This window comes from Acipenser ruthenus, chromosome 4, assembly GCF_902713425.1.
Source record: "Acipenser ruthenus chromosome 4, fAciRut3.2 maternal haplotype, whole genome shotgun sequence".
Classification (NCBI taxonomy): domain Eukaryota; kingdom Metazoa; phylum Chordata; class Actinopteri; order Acipenseriformes; family Acipenseridae; genus Acipenser; species Acipenser ruthenus.
Genome location: NC_081192.1, coordinates 87,673,995 through 87,697,214, shown reverse-complemented (window position 1 = coordinate 87,697,214; position 23,220 = coordinate 87,673,995). Strand labels below are relative to the sequence as shown.

At 42.2% G+C, this 23,220-nt stretch overlaps 1 protein-coding gene across 2 annotated transcripts in view; it reads left to right on the top strand.

Annotated features, from left to right (window-relative positions):
- The window catches only part of LOC117399853 (1-phosphatidylinositol 4,5-bisphosphate phosphodiesterase gamma-1-like), a 60,532-nt gene that overhangs the window by 29,515 nt on the left and 7,797 nt on the right, over nucleotides 1-23,220 (top strand). For both annotated transcript variants that reach the window (XM_059023037.1, XM_059023036.1), the window contains exons 13-27: nucleotides 265-433; nucleotides 976-1,095; nucleotides 3,493-3,600; nucleotides 7,481-7,668; nucleotides 10,379-10,579; nucleotides 11,540-11,659; nucleotides 12,566-12,749; nucleotides 14,745-14,822; nucleotides 16,319-16,422; nucleotides 16,972-17,068; nucleotides 18,395-18,461; nucleotides 19,319-19,476; nucleotides 19,875-19,971; nucleotides 21,830-22,054; nucleotides 22,829-22,977. In XM_059023037.1, the coding sequence (XP_058879020.1) occupies nucleotides 265-433; nucleotides 976-1,095; nucleotides 3,493-3,600; nucleotides 7,481-7,668; nucleotides 10,379-10,579; nucleotides 11,540-11,659; nucleotides 12,566-12,749; nucleotides 14,745-14,822; nucleotides 16,319-16,422; nucleotides 16,972-17,068; nucleotides 18,395-18,461; nucleotides 19,319-19,476; nucleotides 19,875-19,971; nucleotides 21,830-22,054; nucleotides 22,829-22,977 (2,065 nt within the window). The remainder of the gene's footprint in view (nucleotides 1-264; nucleotides 434-975; nucleotides 1,096-3,492; nucleotides 3,601-7,480; nucleotides 7,669-10,378; nucleotides 10,580-11,539; nucleotides 11,660-12,565; nucleotides 12,750-14,744; nucleotides 14,823-16,318; nucleotides 16,423-16,971; nucleotides 17,069-18,394; nucleotides 18,462-19,318; nucleotides 19,477-19,874; nucleotides 19,972-21,829; nucleotides 22,055-22,828; nucleotides 22,978-23,220) is intronic.

Below are 23,220 nucleotides of genomic sequence, written 5' to 3'. Positions count from 1 at the left end.
GGTAAGGTGACAGCATCAGAGAATCAAGGTCTCTCCCTGAAATCATTCTAGTCTGGTTACATTGCCTCTATATACCACTAATCTTAGACTAGCTAAAGGTAAGGTAGTTCTATCCAAGATCAGTGTTGATTGGGGGGGTGTGAGACCAGCTGTGCTGTGTGTCATTAGTTAAGAGAGTGCTGCTTTTATTCAAGTCTTGCATCAGCTTGCATTGCTTATTGGCCCCATCTCGTTGAAGTCATTAGCTTGTCGCACTGCTCTCAGGTTTCCTGTCATCCTGTCCATCGAGGACCACTGCAGCGTGGTCCAGCAGAGGAATATGGCCTCGCTCTTCAAGAAGGTCTTTGGAGACATGCTGCTGACCAAGCCAGTGGACATCAACACAGACGAGCTCCCCTCCCCATACCAGCTCCGCAGGAAGATAATCATCAAGGTAACGGGGTAGGGCAAGAGGGCAGGACAGGGCAGAGGGGGAGGTGGATGCACAGGGGGTAGGAGAGCAGAAAGGAGGGAAGGCGGAAGGGTAGTTCTGGCTCGTTTGTGAGTGCAGGTTTGAAGTGGTTTGGGAAGGCTGTAGTTCAGTGTAATGGGTTGAGAAGGCTGTAGTTCAGTGCAGTAGGTTGAGAAGACTAGTTCAGTGTAGTGGGTTGAGAAGACTATAGTTCAGTGTAGAGTGGGTTGAGAAGACTGTAGTTCAGTGCAGAGTGGGTTGAGAAGGCTGTAGTACAGTGTAGAGTGGGTTGAGAAGGCTGTTGTTCAGTGTAGAGTGGGTAGAGAAGGCTGTAGTTCAGTGTAGAGTGGGTTGAGAAGGCTGTAGTTCAGTTTGAAGTGGGTTGAGAAGGCTGTAGTTCAGTGTAGAGTGGGTTGAGAATGCTGTAGTTCAGTGTAGAGTGGGTTGAGAAGGCTGTAGTTCAGTGTAGAGTGGGTTGAGAATGCTGTTTGAAGTGTTTTGAGAAGACTCTCTTGTGCTCGCAGCACAAGAAGCTGGTAGAAGGGAACATGTGCGAGGAGGTATCTTCAGCCAGCTATTCCGAGAACGACATCAGCAACTCCATCAAGAACGGAATCCTGTACCTGGAGGACCCTATCGATCATGTGAGTCCCTCTGTCCTTCCATCCCTCTGAGATAGAGATATATATATATATATATATATATATATATATATATACAGACGTGCTCAAATTTGTTGGTACCCCTCCACAAAAAACGAAGAATGCACAATTTTCTCTGAAATAACTTGAAACTGACAAAAGTAATTGGCATCCACCATTGTTTATTCCATATTTAATAGAAATCAGACTTTGCTTTTGATTTTTTATTCAACATAATATTGTAAATAAGAAAACAAATGAAAATGGCATGGACAAAAATGATGGGACCGCTAACCTAATATTTTGTTGCACAACCTTTAGAGGCAATCACTGCAATCAAACGTTTTCTGTAGCTCTCAATGAGACTTCTGCACCTGTTAACAGGTAGTTTGGCCCACTCTTCCTGAGCAAACTGCTCCAGCTGTCTCAGGTTTGATGGGTGCCTTCTCCAGACTGCAAGTTTCAGCTCTTTCCATAGATGTTCGATAGGATTCAGATCAGGACTCATAGAAGGCCACTTCAGAATAGTCCAATGTTTTGTTCTTATCCATTCTTGGGTGCTTTTAGCTGTGTGTTTTGGGTCATTATCCTTTTGGAGGACCCATGACCTGCGACTGAGACAGAGCTTTCTGACACTGGGCAGCAAAGCAGCCCCAAAACATAACCGAGCCTCCTCCATGTTTCACTGTAGGTATGGTGTTCTTTTCTTTGAAAGCTTCATTTTTTCATCTGTGAACATAGAGCTGATGTGACTTGCCAAAAAGCTCCAGTTTTGACTCATCTGTCCAAAGGACATTCTCCCAGAAGGATTGTGGCTTGTCAATATGCATTTTAGCAAATTCCAGTCTGGCTTTTTTATGTTTTTCTTTCAAAAGTGGAGTCCTCTTGGGTCTTCTTCCATGGAGCCCACTTTCGCTCAAAAAGCGACGGATGGTGCGATCAGAAACTGACGTACCTTCACCTTCAGCTTGTATCTCTTTGGCAGTTATCCTTGGTTCTTTTTCTACCATTCGCACTATCCTTCTGTTCACTCTGGGGTCGATTTTCCTCTTGCGGCCGCGCCCAGGGAGGTTGGCTACAGTTCCATGGACCTTAAACTTCTTAATAATATTTGCAACTGTTGTCACAGGAACATCAAGCTGCTTGGAGATGGTCTTGTAGCCTTTACCTTTACCATGCTTGTCTATTATTTTCTTTCTGATCTCCTCAGACAACTCTCTCCTTTGCTTTCTGTGGTCCATGTTCAGTGTGGTGCACACAATGATACCAAACAGCACAGTGACTACTTTTCTCCATTTAAATAGGCTGAATGACTGATTACAAGATTGGAGACATGTGTGATACTAATTAAAGAAACTAATTAGCTTGAAATATCACTTTAATCCAATTATTTTATCTTTTCTAAGGGGTACCAACAAATGTGTCCAGGCCATTTTAGAATATCTTCTTTGCTTTATTCTATGACATACCAAAGGCATGCAAGTATACATGATAAAATAGCTTTTAATTTCATCACTTTTCATGAGGAATGAAGCATTATTTCAATGAGCTGTAAGGGTACCAACAAATTTGAGCACATCTGTATATATATATATATATATATATATATATATATATATATATATATATATATATATATTATTGCTGTGTTTATACAAACTAACTTATGCTGCCGCCAACTGGACTTGTGGAGCTTATGGTTGAGTGATGCTGTCCTGCATGGATACAGTGGATTTTAAAGCAACGCTGTTGCTGATTGTTATATAAACAGACAGGATAAACAAACTTGCTATTTATTAGGGCTGCACAGATACACATATGTTTCCCTTTTACATGTTTTAAGCTGTTAGGTATTCATTTAAATAGAATAAAACCACTTTAAAAACCTGTTAATTTCACCCAAACACAAAACAAAGTGTTCCCTCATTTGCCCTTGTCAGAATCAATAACATTCTGACAGTGTGATTCACTATAGAACCTGATCAAACCAACTAAAACCATTCATATTTTCTCTGCTTTTATGCATTTTGATATAAAATCATTTGGATTTCACTTCCGGTTTCCATTGAAATGTCAATCTGCAATGTGTGCAACATCTCTGCTTAGAATTATGGGATCCTGGGCAATATTTTACCTCAGCATCAACTTGATAAACAAATACATCTCCTGGTAGAAAATTCAGTCAGCTCTTAAATCACACAATGTGAAAGTTAATTGCCATTAATTCATACTAAATTGTATAGATAGGCAGATGAGGGAAAGGCAGCTTTTAACAGGCTTGCTTCGGTTTAAATTAATACCTGCCCACACAAAACATGTTAAAGGGAATTACTCGGAAAACCTAAGTATTTGCACAGCCCTGCTATTGCTTCTGATGCCTCCCCTCTCTGTGTGTTTCAGAACTGGAGCCCTCACTACTTTGTGCTGACCAGCAATAAGATCTATTACTCTGAGGAGACGTCACGCTACCAGAGCACGGACGAGGAGGAGGAAGAGGAGCACAAGGAGGTATTCTGTGATGCATCATCCAGAGCTATTATAGACTCAATAGTGCCTCATTTAGGAATACGGTAACACTTTGAAATAATGGCCACACATTCATAATGAATTATGATTGAATACCACAGGAATAACACCTGCATATCTTACACACTTCCTCTGAGTCATTCATTTTGAATTCAGCCCTGTCAATTCATCATGAGTTAAAAACATTTCAGTTCCCCTTTCCTCTCCATCCATTCCTAATGAATTCACTGTTTATTCTTCACTAATTCATACCCTCTTACTCTCCCACCAGGGGACTGTGAGATGTCTTGATTCATGCATGAATGCAGGCTGGGTACATGTGATCAACATCATTTATTACAAAGGAACTTGGAATGAATCTGGGTAATTAAATCCACATGAATTAACAGAGCTGAATTCAAAGTGAATTACTTCAGCACTCGGAGGGGGTGCATACAATATTCAGGTGCTATTCCTGTTGTATTCAGCCGGAATTCATTATGAATTTGCCGCCATTATTTAAATTCTTTTACCAGAAATACTAAAAGAAACATAATAAATGCAGTGTCAACTTGAAGTCTTTCTCAATGTCTTTAATGGTGAAATGAGTTTGTATTCACGTTCTTAAGTGATGTGTGGACTCCACCCCTGATTGATAAAGTGTGAAGGATCTCTTAATGGTCCTAGTAAGAGGAATGTACGAATTGTGTAGTACAGTCTACCCCACTTAAGTGTATATTGTTTAAGTGTATAGCCTGCCTAAGTTTATTCAATTCCAAAGGTCAAAATCATGACCAATGCTGCATCATTAAAGTACTGTAGTATTGTGAGTGTATGTTCCTGTTTTACTGTAGAGCTGTAATACTGATGTAAACGGGCCCAATGTCAGGAACATGAACACTTTCAACACATTCCCACACTAAAATGGCTGCAAAAAGGACACTGAAAGTATTTTCATTAACAGACTATAAAAGCCTATGATGTACTAAAATGAACACAGCATTTGTTAAAGGTATGCCGATAATGATTTCTTTTCAGTTCTCAAATAGGTTAAAATGACATGTAGAGACTATGAATGCATACAGTTTTCAGAATTAATATGCTAAATTGTCTCCATGTGACATTCCTGGATTTGGCTAATGCATATGCTTCAGTGCCATGTGAACTTCTTTGGGCAGCATTTGATTTTTTCAGTGTACCGATGACAATAACAAATTTAGTCAAAGCCTACTTTGGAGATTTGCAATTTAGTTTTTCAACTTCAGAATTCAGCACTACATGGCAATGCTTAGAAGTTGGAATAATGGCAGGATGCACCATTTCTCCACTGGATTTTACCATGGCAATGGAAGTAATTATTAGGGCATCAAAATGGGTTGTGGGAGGAGAGCGCTTGGCTTCTGGAATGCGACTATCACCAGTTGACATGACAACCGTGACTACAACAGAAGCCTGCACTAATCGGTTATTGGGCAAATTAACCAATAACACTGAATGGGCACAAATGGAATTCAAGGTAAAGTAGTAGATAAAAGGTTCTGCATTAATGGTGAGGCAATACCAACAGTGTCTGAGAAGCCAGTGAAAAGTCTTGGGAGATGGTACGACGGGGCTCTAAAGGACACAGTTCGTGTGGGAGAAGTTAGTCAACAAGCAGTGGAAGTGTTGAAGAGCATAGACAGCAGCGATTTACCGGGCAAACTAAAACTCTGGTGCTTTCAGTTTGGTCTACTGCCGAGGCTGCTGTGGCCACTGACTGTGTACGAGGTTTCTTTGACAACAGTAGAGAAGCTGGAAGTGTTAATCAGTTCATGCGTCAGGAAATGGTTGGGAGTTCCACGCTGCCTCAGCAGAGTGGGACTTTATGGTAAAGGAATACTGCAGCTACCAGTCTCCGCGCTAACTGAGGAGTTTAAGTGCGCCAAGGTCCGACAATAGTCACGCGACAAATGCGTAAGGGAGGCAGCACCTGTGTTGAAAACTGGAAGAAAGTGGGCAGCAAAAAAAAGCAGTGGAAGATGCAAAGGCTGCCCTTCGAATCGGTGATATCATGGGGCAAGAGGGGGTCTTGGTCTCAGTTCAGCTCCTCCTACATGGCACAAGGCAACCCCAGCTCAATGGAGGAAGCTGGTAGTCAACGAGGTGCAGAAGCAGGAGGAGAGGATGAGGTGCGTAAAGGCTGTTTCCCAGGCCAAGCAAGGAGGAGTGTGGAAGAACGCAAGAACTGCTGGCAAGACCTATGAACAATGGAACAGAGCAGGATCAGTTTCCTCATCAGGTCAACATATGATGTTCTCCCATCGCCACAGAACCTAAACCTCTGGGTAGGACAGGATCCCTCATGTCCTTTGTGTTCATCACCTCCAACATTAACCCTTTGCGGTCCATTGTCGGACTGGGTCCGACATTGCAATTATTCCTCTCAGGTCCTTTGTCGGACTGGGTCCGACATCATTATAGCAACGCAAAAAACGGGTTTCTAGTCGTTTTTTCTCCGGAAAAAGCCGAGAAAACCATTCAATTGCCGAGTGGGAGCGTCAGGAGCCGAAACAAGTCGTGGAAAAAAAAAAAAAAAAAAAAAGGCGTATCACATGATTAGTCATATATGGCCCTGGTATCAGATAACGGGGCAGTCATAGTAAACAAGCTGGCTGAGTGCGTCAGCGCACAGAGACTATCATGGACATTTGCAGAGCTTTTTTCAGATGTTATAGTAATAAAATAATGACTTTGATCGCAATATTGAGGAGTTTGGTGATAAAACGAGTGATCCGGAGATGATTGATCGGTATGTACGACTATTATTTTTATTATTATTTATTTCTTACATAGATGAAAGCGATAGCGAAAGAAAGGGTGTGGCGGGGCTGGAGAAGCCTAGTGAGTGCTTTGTTGATATGCAGGGCCATTTAAACCTGTTTGACTGTGGAAAAAAATACATTTTAAACAGCGCGTCTAAAATTAACTGCGCGTGTGAAAATAAATTGGACCTGACGCGCCTGACGCGCACTTAATAAATGGACTGCAAAGGGTTAAGGCGCATTTTGACAGGATGTAAGGTGGGTCTTAGCCAAGGACAGTTTACTTGGCGCCATGACCAGGTGCTGCGATGTTTGGCCTTAGCATTGGTAAGACAAGTGTAACATGACCAATAAGTTGCCACCAGTTTCATCAAAACATTACACACAAAAGACAACATTCCTCCACCCAGGAGAGCAACCGCCAAGAAAAGGTGTTAAAACCAAGCCTCGCCCAAGACAACTGAAAGCTGCTAGAGATAGGATAATGCTGGCAGATTTTGGTCAACAGCTTATTTTTCCACCTGAGACTGCCACCACTAACCTTCGACCAGCACGCCTTGTTCACCTGGTAGAGTTAACAGTGCCATGGGAGGATGCTGTAGATGAGGCGTACGAGAGGAAGAAACTTCGGTACACTCAACTAGTGGAACAGCGAGGATGGAGAGTCTGGGTTTACCCAGTGGAGGTGGGTTGTCGAGGATTTGTGGCACACTTTACAACCCAGTTTCTCAGAGACGTCGGATTCACTGGCCAAGAGTTGCATCGCACAGTGAAGAACATGTGATGGTCCTGATGCTTAATGCTATCATAATGCTTTTTATACATGATATATCATGTATATTTGGTATTGATACATACTCTCCCTATATCCCAATATGTTTTCATTTTTATCTTTAACAAAATAGTCATTAGGCATTAAAGGATAATTTGATCTTACTATATATCATACAAGTAACCCATCAGGACTGTCACATGTATTGTGATGCATATCATATCACAACCTGCATATCGCGAGACATATCATACCGTGACATTATCATGGAGCTAAAATGAGGCACTGACCTCTCTTGCACCCCCTGCAGGAGTCCAATAACAACGAGCTGCACTTCAATGAGAAGTGGTTTCATGGAAAGCTGGGCGGAGGGCGCGACGGGAGGCAGATCGCAGAGAAGCTTCTCCACGAGTACTGCGGGGAGAGTGGGGGCAAGGATGGCACATTCCTGGTGAGGGAGAGTGAGACCTTCGTGGGGGACTTTACCCTGTCCTTCTGGTGAGTGCAAGGGAGACCAGGGTGGGAGAGGAGGGAGGGTCATACCCTAGAAATACAACATCATCCAATGGATTTAGAATAGGACCACTGTGTCATTCAATTGTACTGTGTTTATTGTCTAGCAGGTAGCTTTAGAGATGGAAATAGGTGTCAGTGTGGGTTGACCTCACTTCCAACAGTAGAGCTTAAAGGTAGAAGAAATAGGCTGTAGAAAATGTATTAAATCTCTCACCCACATATCATTCAAGGTATGTTGGCTTCCAGTTCTGTCTTTGTTTCCATTTTTCATCACACCCTTTAAACTATTTTTTTAAAAAGTTTGAGCTCTGTATGGCTCATAGCAAATGCTCTGCACAAAAGACCATCAAAAGATGCTTCTAGTTCCACACAACCCATACTAAAAAAAGATATATTTTAAATATATTTTTGTAAACATATTATTCATATAAAATTTTGGGAATGATAAAATTTATGGAAAAATATATGTATTATGTATGTAACGTTATATAAAATATATTTAACATATTACAGAATTGGCCCGTTTTCATAATATATTTACAATGTATTTGCTTAAACATATTTTAAATATATTTAAAATATAATTTCAGGTAACAATATATCAATTATATTGTCCATGTATTTTTTAGAAATGTATTATTCAATATATTAACTAAACATGTATTATATAATGTATTCACAATATGCCCAGTAAATATTTAATACCTTTTACAAAGTAGGCTACATAAATAATATATTCTAGGAAAACCAAATATAGGCACATTAAATAGAGAGCAACAGTTGGCCTTGTACAGTGTCACCAGTAACGTTCCATCAGATTTACATGCACGGTACTATTCAAGAATTGTAGTGAGAGGGGAAATTATTCACTGTAAGCAATACAGAAGAGAGCACAAGCACAATAGTTACACAGTTAGGTTAGTTCATGGAGATTTCTTTAGCATCGATAAATTTGTTGCAACTGATTTTGGAGACGGGCCCAAGTGTTTTGCTTTGGGTCACTTTCTAAAGCCAATTCAATACATTTTCTGTAGAAGTCAACTTGTTCAGCTCTCACTGGAACACATTATTCCAGTTAATAAAGATGATCGTCTGGTAGCAATTGATGCTCAAGTAATTCTACAGAAATGTGTTTTTGTAAAGTGCCTGGACACACACCATATTTTGCATGTGTTCCACCAAACAGATATGAAGCAAATAAATAAGAAAGGAATGGAATTCCGCAATTTCACTTAAAAATAACTACTATCTTTAAACATAACGGAATATATCAACATTTTGTAAAAATTCAGTGTATATAAAACACTTAAGTACAAAAATGAAAAGCTTTCAACATATGCTAAAAGGCTGTTTGCATTACAACAGGTGTTTGGGCTGCTTCTCTGTAGACCTGCTAACATTGTTCTTCTGAAACTATGAGACGTTACAAAAAACTGCTGCTTCATTCATTAATAGCTATGGAATCGTTGCTGAAAACAGAGCTATGAAAGTAAAAAAAAAAAAAAAAACACTAATAAACTGGAAATACATTTTTACAATGTCATTCTTTTTTTCATATTGGTGGGCATACAGTTTAAATATAAGGTGACTTAAAATATGAACAGCCTATTGTGTCCTTGATTGTTACTGACCTCTCTTTTTTTTCTTCTAAATACTAGGCTTAGCCCAGTTATTTTTTATGAGGTATCTGTAACACTTCGGTATCTGCAGAAAGATTGATTAACGACCATATTTGTTCCGTCAAGAATAAACTTATTTACTGAATTAAAATCACAGTGTCTGTGTTTTTATCTGCTGTACATGGATAAACTTATGAAGCCTTCTTGTTTTAAATTTAGTGCTGCCTGACCGTCGCAGTCTCCCATTATATGCAATATATAAATATATTGTTTGAAAACACTGCATACACTTTTAAATATATTAATGTGAATATATTTATTTACAACATATTTTACAATGTATTTTTTTTTTTTTTTTTTTTAATTTAGTTGTTGCCAATTAGTTTTTTTATTATTTTCTCCCCAATTTGAAATGCCCAATTATTTTTTAGGCTCAGCTCACCGCTACCACCCCTGCGCTGACTCGGGAGGGGCGAAGATGAACACATGCTGTCCTCCGAAGCGTGTGCCGTCACACACTGCGAACTCACCGTGCAGCCGCCTCAGAGCTACAGCGTCGGAGGACAGTGCAGCTCTGGGCAGCTTACAAGCAAGCCCTCAGGCGCCCGGCCAGACTACAGGGGTCACTGGTGCGCGGTGAGCTGAGGACACCCTGGCCGACCTAAAATATAAGGATCATACTTTTCCACCATATATTAAAAAATATGTTTTTTCCATAAGGGTGGACTCTCCAAGACCATAATGTCCCTTTGGTGCTGTGGTGAGCAGAATTGAGTACAGTACTCTAAACACGGTCTCACCGGTGCATTGTACAATCTCATCATAACCGCCATTAAGTTGTACTCTACACTTTAGGCTACATACCCAAGTAATCTGTTTGTCTCTTTAATTACCTCGTAACATGCCACAGCAATGCCATTGTCCCTTAAGGAAAATGTGTGAAACAGTGTATGTTTTTAATCGAACATCAGTATGATAGATAAGATGATAAAAGTTTGTTTTCAGTAGATTGGAGTTCTCTGTTTGCCCTGTGTGGTCTGACCCCAGTGTACCCCCTTCTCTCTCTGCTGCAGGAGGTCTAGCCGAGTCCAGCACTGCCGGATACACTCGCGACAGGAGGCCGGTGTCACAAAGTTCTACCTGACAGATAACCTGGTGTTCGACAGCCTCTACAGCCTCATCTGCCACTACCGCGAGGTGCCCTTACGCTGCAACGAGTTTGAGATGAGACTGAGCGACCCTGTGCCCCAGCCCAATGCACACGAGAGCAAGGAGTGAGTCGCCAGGCAGAGTACACCCCGTCACTCCACACATATACCCACATGCAAGGCTCAATAGTACTGGGACAAGCTTTTCATGTTAGAATGTTCTTTCAAATTTTAAACGAAAGACTATTCGAAATATTAGTTAATATATCACGTTTAGGGTGTCTCTTATTGTTTGGACAAGAGAGACAAGTCAGGTAGACAAACTAGTTCTTTCTTCAGTGTACAGAGAAACACATGATATTACAAACATTTTTTTCATTTTAAAACATGATATGTGGTACTACTTCAGGTTAATGAAATCTTTGTTTGCAGGCCTTGCTTTCAGATAGTCTTGCATCTTTATGGTCACATCCACTAAATTGTCCCAACCCCTTAAGGGCCGTCTTCCCTGTCAGCAACCAGCCAGCTGCTTTCTCTAATGAAAGACAGTAAGATGCTTTTAACCTGAAGACACTGCTGAGGTGAAATAACCCAGGAAATGCATATGTGAACATATTTCCTGGAAGACAAGACAAGCAAACTGAGAACTTTCTTAAAGCTAATATGTGCCAGATATCATGTTTATATATTAAAATATTTGTTTGCGATATTGTGTGTTTCTTTCAAAACTGCTCCTTTGAGACCTGTATAGTGAATGGAGCTGCTCCACAGAAATTATTTTGTCAGCTACAATGGCTTTAATAAGCTGTGAGCTAGATGAATGTTTGCTCAGAACGGATGCTGTGTGTAAATTATGTACCTGTTGTGATTAGGAAGTTTAAGATCTGCATCTACACTTGCAGATGTTGTCTGAACATTTTGAGGTTTCAGTTGGGTAGAGATGTAGGTCTCCCTTCAGCTCCACTGCATTATTGCCTATCTGGGCACAGTAATGATAAGTGTTTAGTGTAACTTTAGTGAACATTTTGAGGTTTCAGTTGGGTAGAGACACAGGTCACCCTTCAGTGATGTTGTTTTGCTCCCAAGGTGGTTCCACGCGAACCTGTCCCGCTTGCAGGCCGAGCACATGCTGATGAGGGTCCCGCGTGATGGAGCGTTCCTGGTACGCAAGCGGAGCGAGCCCAACTCCTTCGCCATCTCCTTTAGGTAGGGGGTGCTCATACGCACACACCTCACAGGTAAACTCACATCAAACAGGAAAAAGAAGCCTTTTCTGACAGCAGTAGCAGTCAAAGAGTGGCCATCGTTCGTAGGGTGACTCCGGAACTGATGGTGAGAAGGTTGAAAGCAAATGCAATGCTTGGTTAGCACGATTTTTCTATCCCTCTCTGTCTTTCCCTCACCCTCTCTAATCCCAGGTGTAGCAGGATAGCGTCAATCATGAGACTCAGACAAGAAAAGCTGCAGTTTAAGCAATGGTGCGCACATTTAATAGACAAAAACAGACACAAATAAACTGAGGCACGGTGGCCAAAATAAACAGTTTAAAGAAAACAATACAGTACAGTACAAACACTGTTGTCAGGCTGGGCATTCACCTTCACTGACCAAGTTCCCAAAATACACAGCACACCTGCAGTTACCTACTCATCCTAACTCCCTCCACCAGACAAATCATTTTTCCTTCTTTTATACATGTGGCCACTCCCCAATTAGCATACATTACCTAATTGGGGAATGGCCACACCTGTGATTGCTGGCAGGGACAGATTTAACCCCATCCCTGCCAACCTTGCATTCCCCCCACACACACTATTTACAGCAGCATGGCTTCTGCCCTGCCACACCAGGGTTTAAAGGAATGAGCTAAAAAGAGAACTGAATTTATTAAGCCTAGAACAAAAAATAATTAGGGGGGACTTGATTGAAGTCTTTAAAATCTTAAAAGGGGTTGACATAGTCAACCATAAGCAATAGTTGAAGCACAGTGCAGAAACCAGGACTAGAGAACACACAGTTGGAAATTGAATGGAGTGGTGAGGGTATGGAATGGGTTATCTAGCCATGCTGTTGATGCTGTATCTATTTTGTTCTCATGTTCTCTGAGAACAGGGCGGAGGGGAAGATAAAGCACTGTCGGATCCAGCAGGAGGGTCGTCTCTTCATGCTGGGCAGCTCAGCCGAGTTTGAGAGTCTGCTGGACCTGATCAGCTACTACGAGAAGCACCCGCTGTACCGCAAGATGAGATTGCGCTACCCCATCAATGAGGAGACGCTGGAGAAAATGGGCACCACGGTACAGACCTGGGGGCACAGGGGAGGGGGCAAGGAAGCTCTCAGAATCACTGCCACATAAAACTTGCATGTTGGGTTTGAAGCCCTGCAAGGTACCTTCTACAGATTGGGTTTAGGATCCTGTTTTTTATCGTACTGGATTTATTTTTACTGTGGCACTATGATATAAGGCCATGTCTTAAGATAAAGGTTCTCAAAGTTTTTGAGGGATATCCTTTTTAAAATGTTTTTTAACACTAGAAGCGCCAGAATTTCGAACTACCTAGAAGCGCCAAACCGGTCATTTTAACCGGTAGCTTTTTAAACAGCTGTAATATGATAATGAAAGACAAACGATTGTATAAAACTCAAAAGTCTTATTTATGAACATCAAATCAAACATTTGCATAGCAGAAACACCGTATTTAAATGGAAAAAAAAACATAAAATATTTTTTTTCAAAAAGAGCAGTACAAAACAAGAAAAACTTAAATAAAACAAATTAAATAAACATTTCACTAGTAACTATTTTGTAACGGGTTTCTGTGCATACGAAATTGTATAAACATTTTATTTGTTTGTAAAAATAACATCAAAGGTTTTTTTTTTTTTCGAAAAATAGTATATAATGCACTACTTTAAAACATAAATAACTATAATACAATAAACTATTTACATAACATATTTATTTAGCCTACATACCTGGCAGCTTTCTAACCTGTACAGTCCACACACAATACATGCTTCTCCACTTTTCCTGAGCATTTACAGCACACTGCCCTTCCACAACCGGCGCAGACATCCAAAGTTTTGCTGTCGTTAAATTTTGCAACCTGGCACTGTTTCCTCTTGCGTGTGGGTGCAGCGCTGCAGCACTGCCAGAAGGGGCATCTGTCTCTGCCCTTTTCTGATCCATATGTGCTTGCCGAAGCTCCATGGCTAACTGCAAGATGAAGTCCCTCCTGTTGCAGTTTTCCCCGGTACATTCCTTGTACAAAACATATGCATTGATGGCTGCCAGATCTAAAATGTTATAAAATACAGCCACAGGCCACCGATGAGATCAGCTTCAGAATACTGTCATGCCATCTGGTCCAGCACATCCACACCAAACTTTGTGGCATTGTAGTATTCCACTGTTTTGTGCATACAGCTGAGAATGAACCTGCAATGCTATACACAGGGAGGTACCTATGACTCAGAGAGGTGTGTTTTTCAAGCACTCAAAGAATGTAGACAGGTAGATGCCACATGATCACGGGACTGATTGCATTGAAAAGGACAGGTGATTGTATTAAACAGGACAGGCAGGATTATAGGCTATATTTGATAAATAAATGTGAATTGAAATAACTGGTTAAAATGACCAGTTTTGGCGCTTCTTGGTAAACGTGCTTATAATTATTGATTTCTTGAGAATATGAGGCTCAAACGGCGTCAGTATATCTAATACATATATTTAAAGTCACGAACGGGCATGCGCATTAAATTCCGGAACGCAGAGTAATTTAAATTTTAAAACCCAAACGGTCAAATTGACCGGCTTGGTGCTTCTAGTGTTAAATAGGGAGGGACCCCCAAATGAAAAGTGAGGACAAGACTAATCACAAACAAGAAAGAAAGACACACTGAATTACAATAAATGTTAATGTTTGAGTGTAATACTGTCTGCAAGTGCTGTAAAGCCTGTCTCTCACCACCACAGTCAAAGACTGAAGTCAAGAAAAAGACATTCAAGTCAGTGTTTTATATATAGTAGTTTCTGTATAAAACCACAAGGCCTGTCTCTCACTACTACAGTGAAAGAACATTTTTATATTCTTTTACAAAAATGAGACATTTCCAGAATTTTCTGGGGACTGCCTGGGCAACCTTTGCAGACCAGGGGTCCCCAGACCCCAGTTTAAAAACCACTGCCTTGTGATAAAGACGTTTTAGTACTGAAGACATCAGGTGCAACACCCATGCCCAGTCCCTGCTGGTCTGAATGCTGAGCCATACTGTGCTGTTTCCTCAGGAGCTGGACTATGGAGCTCTGTACGAGGTGCGGACTCCTCACTTCTACGTGGAAGCGAACAAGATGCCTACAGCCAGGGTAAGGTCCCATCCGGGCGGCCGGGGGGGGGGGGGGGGGGGGGGTGGATCCAGTACCCCTGTCCCTAGGAATCTGCAGGAAAAAATTTGTGTACAATTTTAATTGAGGGAGATCTTCACTTGGTTTCCTGATTGAAAGACCATTCTTTATAGAGAGTAGAGCTGTGTGCAACAGGTGATATTATGCATACTGTATAGATCCAACACTTCAGAATGGAATATATAGAGTATACACCAGGAATGAGGATAGCCCAGAAAACCACACACCCCTCACGAGTGATATAACCACAGCACTCTATGAACATTCATGGAGTGTTCGTTTAGTATGACAAGTTTAATGTATGGAAAAGAAAGTAGGTTTATACAGGTAGTGAATAAAAAAATGGAAACACCTGGGTAAATGAGGGCTTCCACACAGGTGTGGCTCATGCGTTAATTAAGCAAATAACATCCCAGCATGCTTAGGGTCATGTATAAAAATGCTGGACAGGCCTGGTTGCCTATAATTATGGCTAGCATAGCTGCAAGAGGAGACCTCAGTGACTTTGAAAGAGGGGTGATTGTTGGGGTGCGTTTGGCAAGAGCTTCAGTGACCAAAACTATTGGTTGATTTATGACCTTAAGCCCCGCCTCTTTCCACGTTCCCGAGTGATTTATGACCCTTAAGCCTCGCCCCTTTTCTCGCCCCTTTTCTCACACCTTTGAGTGATTTCTGGCCCTTAAGCCCTGCCCCTTTTCCCCTCGCTTTTGAGTGATTTATGACCCCTTGTGACCCGCCCCTTTTTTTCTGACATTAAGTGGATATCCATCAGAAATAGCCCTCCCCTAAAAATGGCATCTGTTGTGCCCTAGTTTATAGACTATTACATAGAAAAGAAAAAGACAGAAAGAAAAAAGAGAAAGTTGTGTGTGTGCATTTCTTTTTTGACCATGTTTGAGATCCTCCATAACAATAACCGGGGTTATTGACAAACAGAGAGTCCCTAAACATATTAAAGAGTTTCATAATCAGTATATTATACACATATTACACTGAAAATTAACCCATGATGGTATGATGAAAATGTGCTGGGCCCCTACATTTTTGTCAGCATGGAACTCCGAGGGAAAGACATCATCAGCAAAGGGCAACAGTGGGCGGAAGCGCATACTCCAGGATTGGCGAGCAACTGCAGATCAATTGACTACAAATTTCATCCTGAGGCGCGAGCAGCCAGTTTAATCAAAAACGGTCCATCGAGAACTCCACAGAGCGGAATACCATAGTGGCCCAACGCCCTATTAAGTGACTTTATATTGGTGTCTCCATTTATTGTTCACTACCTGTACCTCTGTTACAGTGATGGGTTGATTTCTCGTGGATGACTTTTTTATATTTGCTTTTATCTGTGGTTATCATTAACCCTCTCGCTTCACCTCTCCCCCCATCCTATATCCTTCATCCCCATCTCCTCTCCTTTCCTCTCTCCTCTCCCCCTTTTCCTCTCCCCTCTCCAGTGCACAGTGAAGGCTCTGTATGACTATCGAGCTCAGAGGGAGGACGAACTCTCCTTTCCAAAGCAAGCCATCATTCTCAACGTGGACAAGCAGGAGGGGGGCTGGTGAGGAGGGGAGAGGGGAGAAAGTACATAGGAGAGGGGTAAGGTGGGAGAGGGGAGATAGGAGAGGAGAGAGGGGAGAGAGGATGGGGAGGACAGCATAACTCTGCTAAACAGGCCCAGAGATGTATCTCCTGGAGATGGGGAGATAGTGGATATGGTCATACATACGTACATATGCATGTCACCCTTTACATTTTTATATATATCTGGAACGCCGCTTAATTGTGATGAAAATTGGTATTAACATAATTTAGCATGTTATTTGGAGTTTCAGATTGGGGGTGGGGGGGTCTTTGTCTGTCTGTCTGTACAACCGTCCCTCTGTACGTCACACTTACATTTGAACATGTATCTTGACAGCACAGGAAGTTCTTCCACATACTATAATCCATTTTAATAGTCTGTGATTTTAGTATTGTTTACCACGATACTAACACCTCATTTGCTCACCTAATGACATCGTGCTGATAGGTCTGATTTTGAATTTGCCGTCGTGGCAGTGGTGAAGGATGCTACTATTGAAGGTGTGTTACTCTCTCTGTCCTGCAGGTGGCGTGGTGACTACGGGGGTAAGAAGCAGCTGTGGTTCCCAGCCAATTACGTGGAGGAGATTCCCAACTCCCCTGCACAGGGGCAGGATGAGGCAGTGAGTAGCCAAGCCAGAGAAGAGTCTTGTACAGTAATCTTTTACACTTTAGAGTGAGTCTGTTAGGGTTCATCAGACACCATGGACTGATCTTCACTTATTATCTACAGCTGACCCGCTCTCTTATAAAAGTTAATATGCACAGTTCACTTAATATGTCCTGTTGACCCTGTCTCTTATATCAGTTAATATCATATGCACACTTGTATCTTCTCCTGTTAGTCTGTGTTTGTTTAGCTTATAAATCATCTTCAGTTTAAAGAAGAGCTTGACATACATATATTGTTGTAATAGTTGTGATTTTACCCTTATAAAAGATTACCAGGGTGAATTTGCATGGTCCTTTCGCAGTTTTCCCCCCTTGTTACACTATGCTTTTACCACAGTTTACCATGTTTTTTTTGTTTTAATATGCTTTACCATACACCTTTACAATGCTTTACAAAGCTTACCCTATGCTTTCACTGTGCATCATTACACTTTGCTATGGGAAACTTGTATAAGTGTAATTCTATATAAACTCTACAGTCATCAGTCTTTTGAACAATGGTTTGTGTCTGTCAGAGAGCATTTGTCAGCCAAGACACCTGTGGTACAAAAAACACCCCTGATTTAGTGGAGAGCAGTGCCTATTCAGCCCATTCTTCTCTGGTTTTACACCACGCTAGGGCTGTGCAGAAACTATTTTTTTCCAAATAATTCCCTTTACTATTTTTTTTGTTGGCAGATATTAATCAAAATAGAAAGAAACCTGTTAAAAGCATGTTCATTGCAAAACATTAATGATGCTTTCCCCATCATTTGCAGTCTACACATTATATAAGTTATAATCAGTGCTAACAAGACAATGTTATCTGGCAGTGTGAATTAATAGAAAAAAATATCTAATAGCTCGACAGAACCTAATCTGTTAAAGAAAGGGGTCTTTGTTTCATCAATTTGATGTAAAATTACATATTTTTATTTTCTTATAACACGTCACGAAGACCTGACTTGAGGGGGTGTCCGATATTTCAGCTTATTTTGAGTGATTAGCTCTTGAATCAGGGAGCGTGGAAGTACATCGGACACTAGCGTTGAATATGAGTCACTGAAACTGCTGAATTATTGGAGACTCCTTAGAAGAGTAAAACCAAAGAAGTGCCGGAGAAGACACAGACCTCCTCACTCTAGGCAGTATAATAAAGGAGCAGCCCCACACTAGCCTGCGCGTTCCATGTCTCTCCTCCATGTTCCAGCCCCCTATGTCTGATTCCCCAGGCGCTGTTCCACTCTGCTGGACTCCTGTTTATTGGAATGTTTGTTTTTTCTCCCCCCTCCCCCCAGTCCGTCGAGAACAGCCCCCTGGGAAACTTCCTCAAGGGCTTTATTGATGTGCCGACCTGCCACGTAGGTAAGTGACAGAGGCTGTCCATCTGACTGTATCTAGCCCTCTTCATTCCACCTTTAACAGTCCTTCAGCCACTGTCTGTCTGTCTGTCTGACAGCCTTTCTAACAGTCCAATCTTTCCCACTGTGTCTGTCTGTCTGTCTGACAGCCTTTCTAACAGTCCAGTCTTTCCCACTGTGTCTGTCTGTCTGACAGCCTTTCAAAAAGTCCAAGCTTTCCCACTGTGTCTGTCTGTCTATCTGAGCGACAGCCTTTTCTAACAGTCCAGTCTTTCCCACTGTGTCTGTCTGTCTGTCTGACAGCCTTTTCTAACAGTCCCGTCTTTACCACTGTGTTTGTTTGTCTGTCTGTCTGTCATACTCACTTTTTGGACCACCTCTTCTATTCAGGAGGGATGGATGGTGTACAAATTTTCAAATAACTTTTTCTTCCTGGCTGGTCTGACTTGAAACATGTGTGCCTTTAATTATAACTTGTTCTGCTACACACATAACTATAACACAGTGCAATAAGCCTAGATAACACTCGAAATAGAAGGCTTCTGTTCAAATATTTATGATTCTCCACGCCAAAACGATGCAACCTCTGAATAACGTGAGATTCTGAAACTTGCACTTAGTAAGCAAAAGTGATAAACGTGATAGAGACAGTGTCCACACAGAAGCTCCTGCCTGCCTTTACCTATGTGTGTCTGCTGTCTGTCTGTCTGCCTGTCTTTACCTATGTGGGTGTGTCTGCTGTCTGTCTGCCTGTCTTTACCTGTGTATGTGTCTGCTGTTTGTCTGCCTGTCTTTACCTGTGTGTGTGTCTGCTGTCTGCCTGCCTGTCTTTACCTGTGTGTGTGTCTCTGCTGTTGGCAGTGGTTCACAAGGATGGGAAGAGCTCCCGGCCCTTCGTCTTCACTCTGCACTCCCAGTCTCACCCTGTCCAGATGCTAGACGTGGCCGCTGACACTCTGGAGGACCTCAACGACTGGGTCACCAAAATAAGAGAGGCTACACAGAATGCTGATGCCAGGGTGAGTCTGAACCCTAGTGTATAACAGTCAGGGCATTATACACACTGCCCCCTAGTGTATAACAAAGTCAGGGCATTCTACACACTGCACCCTAGTGTATAACACAATCAGGGCATTATACACACTGCCCCCTAGTGTATAACAAAGTCAGGGCATTCTACACACTGCACCCTAGTGTATAACACAGTCAGGGCATTATACACACTGCCCCCTAGTGCATAAAACAGGGCATTATACACAGTGTCCTTTACTGTATAAAACAGGGCTTTATACACACTGCCCTCAAGTGTTTAACAGTCAGTGAGAGAATGCCCCCCTAGTGTACAACATTGCTTGAGTAATAGACACACTAAGCAGAGTATCCCCGTGGTAACAGCGTCTTGTTTCCATGGTGACAGATGCAGGAAGGGAAGCAGATGGAGCGCAGGAAGAAAATTGCCCTGGAGCTCTCAGAGCTGGTGGTGTACTGCCGGCCCGTGCCCTTCGACGAGGACAGTAAGGGACAGCGCAAAGCTGTGGTTTTAAAATTAACAACACCATTATTTTACCCCTGGTTTTCTCCCCAATTAGAGTGTTCAGTTATGTTCCCTCACAGCGCTGGAGAACTCAAGGTTAGTGGCGTCCAGCTGGAGAGTGGATTTGAGAAACTGGCCTCTGTAGAGGACAAAGGACAGCCCTGCAGGTGTCCACTTTGAGCTCACCAGGCACCTGGCCAGTACGGGCCACCGTAGTGCTGTGAGGAGACACTGTTCCTGTGGATTTTGCCTCCCTAACCCAGCAGTGTGTGTTTGTATGAGGAGGCACTATGTCTGGATAGCCCTACTGGACATCTCCGTGCATTCAGATAGTTAGGATCTATGGCAAAGACAAAGTGTGCAATTAAACTCCTAGAGAGTGAGGGACATTGGCACTGGAGACAGTGGAGAGGGAGAGAGACTTGAATTTTGTGATGTGGATTGATTTGATCATCCAATCTTCCAGAGGATAAAAGATTGAGTTAATTAGCCTGGTGCTCCACTCCTCATTTTTATTGCTATTATAAAACCTAAATTGCAAATATGTCTATGGAATATGATATAGGGTGCTGTACAACAGAAGATGAGTCCCACTCCACGAGGGAGCTCACTGGCCAAAATAAGAAAACATTTTAATGTACAAGACATCTCACAAGTAGGAAAGCAGTACAACTGGGGATGAGAAGTTTGTTTCCGGATAACCTCACTCAGACCCCTTGCTCGCTAAATATGTTGGTATTCCTGAATAGATCATTTTCTCCTCTTTGAAAATATGTTCAGGATTTTAATGAGCAATCTGTCTCACAAGTTCAGAGGTACCACCAATGCTAAGTGAAAATAAAATTCAGTACATTGGAATAAAGGAAATTCAACCAAATAACTGAAACAAGACTGTGATGGGGTACACCCCGTCCCTGTCTGTATTTGTGTTATTTTGTAATAATATTTGTTGTATTGTTATTTAAAATGTACTGTTTTGTGTATTTAAAAGCACACTGTTTTTATTGTTATTATTGTTTACAACCTGGATGGGAATAAAATGCCCCATCCAGATAAAATCGTGAGAAGGCATGATCAACAACGAGTGATTATTGACAGACTGGCTGTTGACCACGCATATGATAAAACCCTGTGGTGAATGTGGTCGGGGGATAAACTAGGTAATTAATAGCCAGTTAATCCCTCGGCCACAATATAAAAACAAGTAGCTTTGGCTGAAAGGGTTGAGTGGGCAGAACAAGACGTGTTGTAAGAAGAGAGTCAAGAGGAGAAAGCAATTGCTACCCGTGCTGGTTTACACCAGCACCATACGTGTTTTTGTTTCGTGTCTGTTTGTTTTGGCCACCATGTCGTTTTATTTTGAGTGCAGTGTTTGTTTCTGTTTTGTTCGAAGCTTTTATTTATTTATTTATTAATGAAACACGCAGAAGCACTTACCTCGCAGTCCTCTGTGTCAATTCTCTTCCTGGTCTGACATCACCACAAAGCTGTCTTGCCACAAAGACCCATACCAATAACAAAAGAACTCAGAGAAAGAACTTTTTTAAAAGAGCAGGAAATGGTGTATTTGCATTCAGTGGGAGAAACAAGGTACTGGGAAAAACAGACCTTTGTCTATTTTAAGAAACACAAAATAACATATGGGTCAAAAATATTATTACAATATTATATGTTTCTCATTGGATTTTGACATGTATCATTGTGTAGTTATATATTTTGATGCATACATCATTTATATATATTTCTATAAATAGTGTTCTGTAAGTCCATTGAAAGGCTGTGTCAGACGGTAGTGTGTTAGTGTCTAACCAGCCCTGTTTCTGCCTGTCTGTCTGCAGAGATCGGCACAGACAAGGCTTATTACCGTGACATGTCCTCGTTTCCCGAAACCAAGGCTGAAAAGTATGCGAACCGCAGCAAAGGCAAGAAGTTCCTGCAGTACAACCGGAGGCAGCTCTCTCGTGTCTACCCCAGGGGCCAGCGCCTCGACTCCTCCAACTACGACCCCCTGCCCATGTGGCTGTGCGGGAGCCAGCTGGTCGCCCTCAACTTCCAGACCCCAGGTACCGCACTGTCATCCATGAGTATTGTCATCCGTGTGCACAGTAGAGCTGCACGAACCCGCTATTCAACTACTGAGCTCTCCACGGAAATCAGGTGAGGGTCACTGGTGTTGATCGGGCTCATTTACCATTCAAAGTGAAACAAGTGAAGAAACAGCTGCTAGGATTTGTGATGATCGCTCCTTTTCTTAGACTCTGTGGAGAACAGCAGTCCACACAAATCCAAGCAGCTGTTTCTTCTTGTTTCACTTTGAATGGTAAATTAGCCTGATTAACAACAATGACCCTCACCTGTAGAGAGCTCCTGCCAGGTCTATTGTTTAATGGAACCTGCTGTAGGTGATAATGACCAGAGATCTAAACAGTAATGCACATTAACTTATCAAATAGCTAATTGCCTGTCTCCTTTTTGTGCCTTCCTGTGTCTGTGTTTGTGCCCCTTTGTCCCTGTGTTTGTCTTTATGCTTCTGTGTGTGCCTTTCTGTTTGCTTGTGTGTGCCTGCCTCTCTATGTGTGTCTCCTTGTGTGTGCTCCTGTGCGTGTCTGTGTGTCTCTGTGTGCTCCTGTGTGTGTCTTTGTGCCTCCCTGTGTGTGTGTGTGTGTGTGTGTGTGTGTGTTTTTGTGTCTCCCTGTGTGCTCCTGTGCGTGTCTTTGTGTCTCCCTGTCTCTCTCCTCTCTCTCTCTCTCTGTGTCCCTGTGTGCTCCTGTGCATGTCTTTGTGTCTCCCCGTCTCTCTCTCTCTCTCTGTGTCTCCCTGTGCGCTCCTGTGTGCAGACAAGCCGATGCAGCTGAACCAGGCCCTGTTCACACTGGGGGGGCGCAGCGGCTATGTGCTGCAGCCTGACATCCTGAGAGAGGACAGCTTCGACCCCTTCGACAAGAGCAGCCTCAAACCAGTGGAGCCCATCACTGTGCAGCTGCAGGTCAGTACTCTGTAGAGCTCCTTAAACTGGAAACCAGCATCACTGTGCAGCTGCAGGTCAGTACTCGTCAATAGGGGAGGCTTCACTTTCCATTTAACTTAACATATCATTGTACAGAAACCGTCTCCCATTTACTGTGAAATTCGGTTCCACACACCCAGCAAACACAACCTTCATGTGTTTAGATGGTTGTCTTGTTCTAACGAGTTAAACCTGCAGTCATTCACTTTGCATGAAAACGCA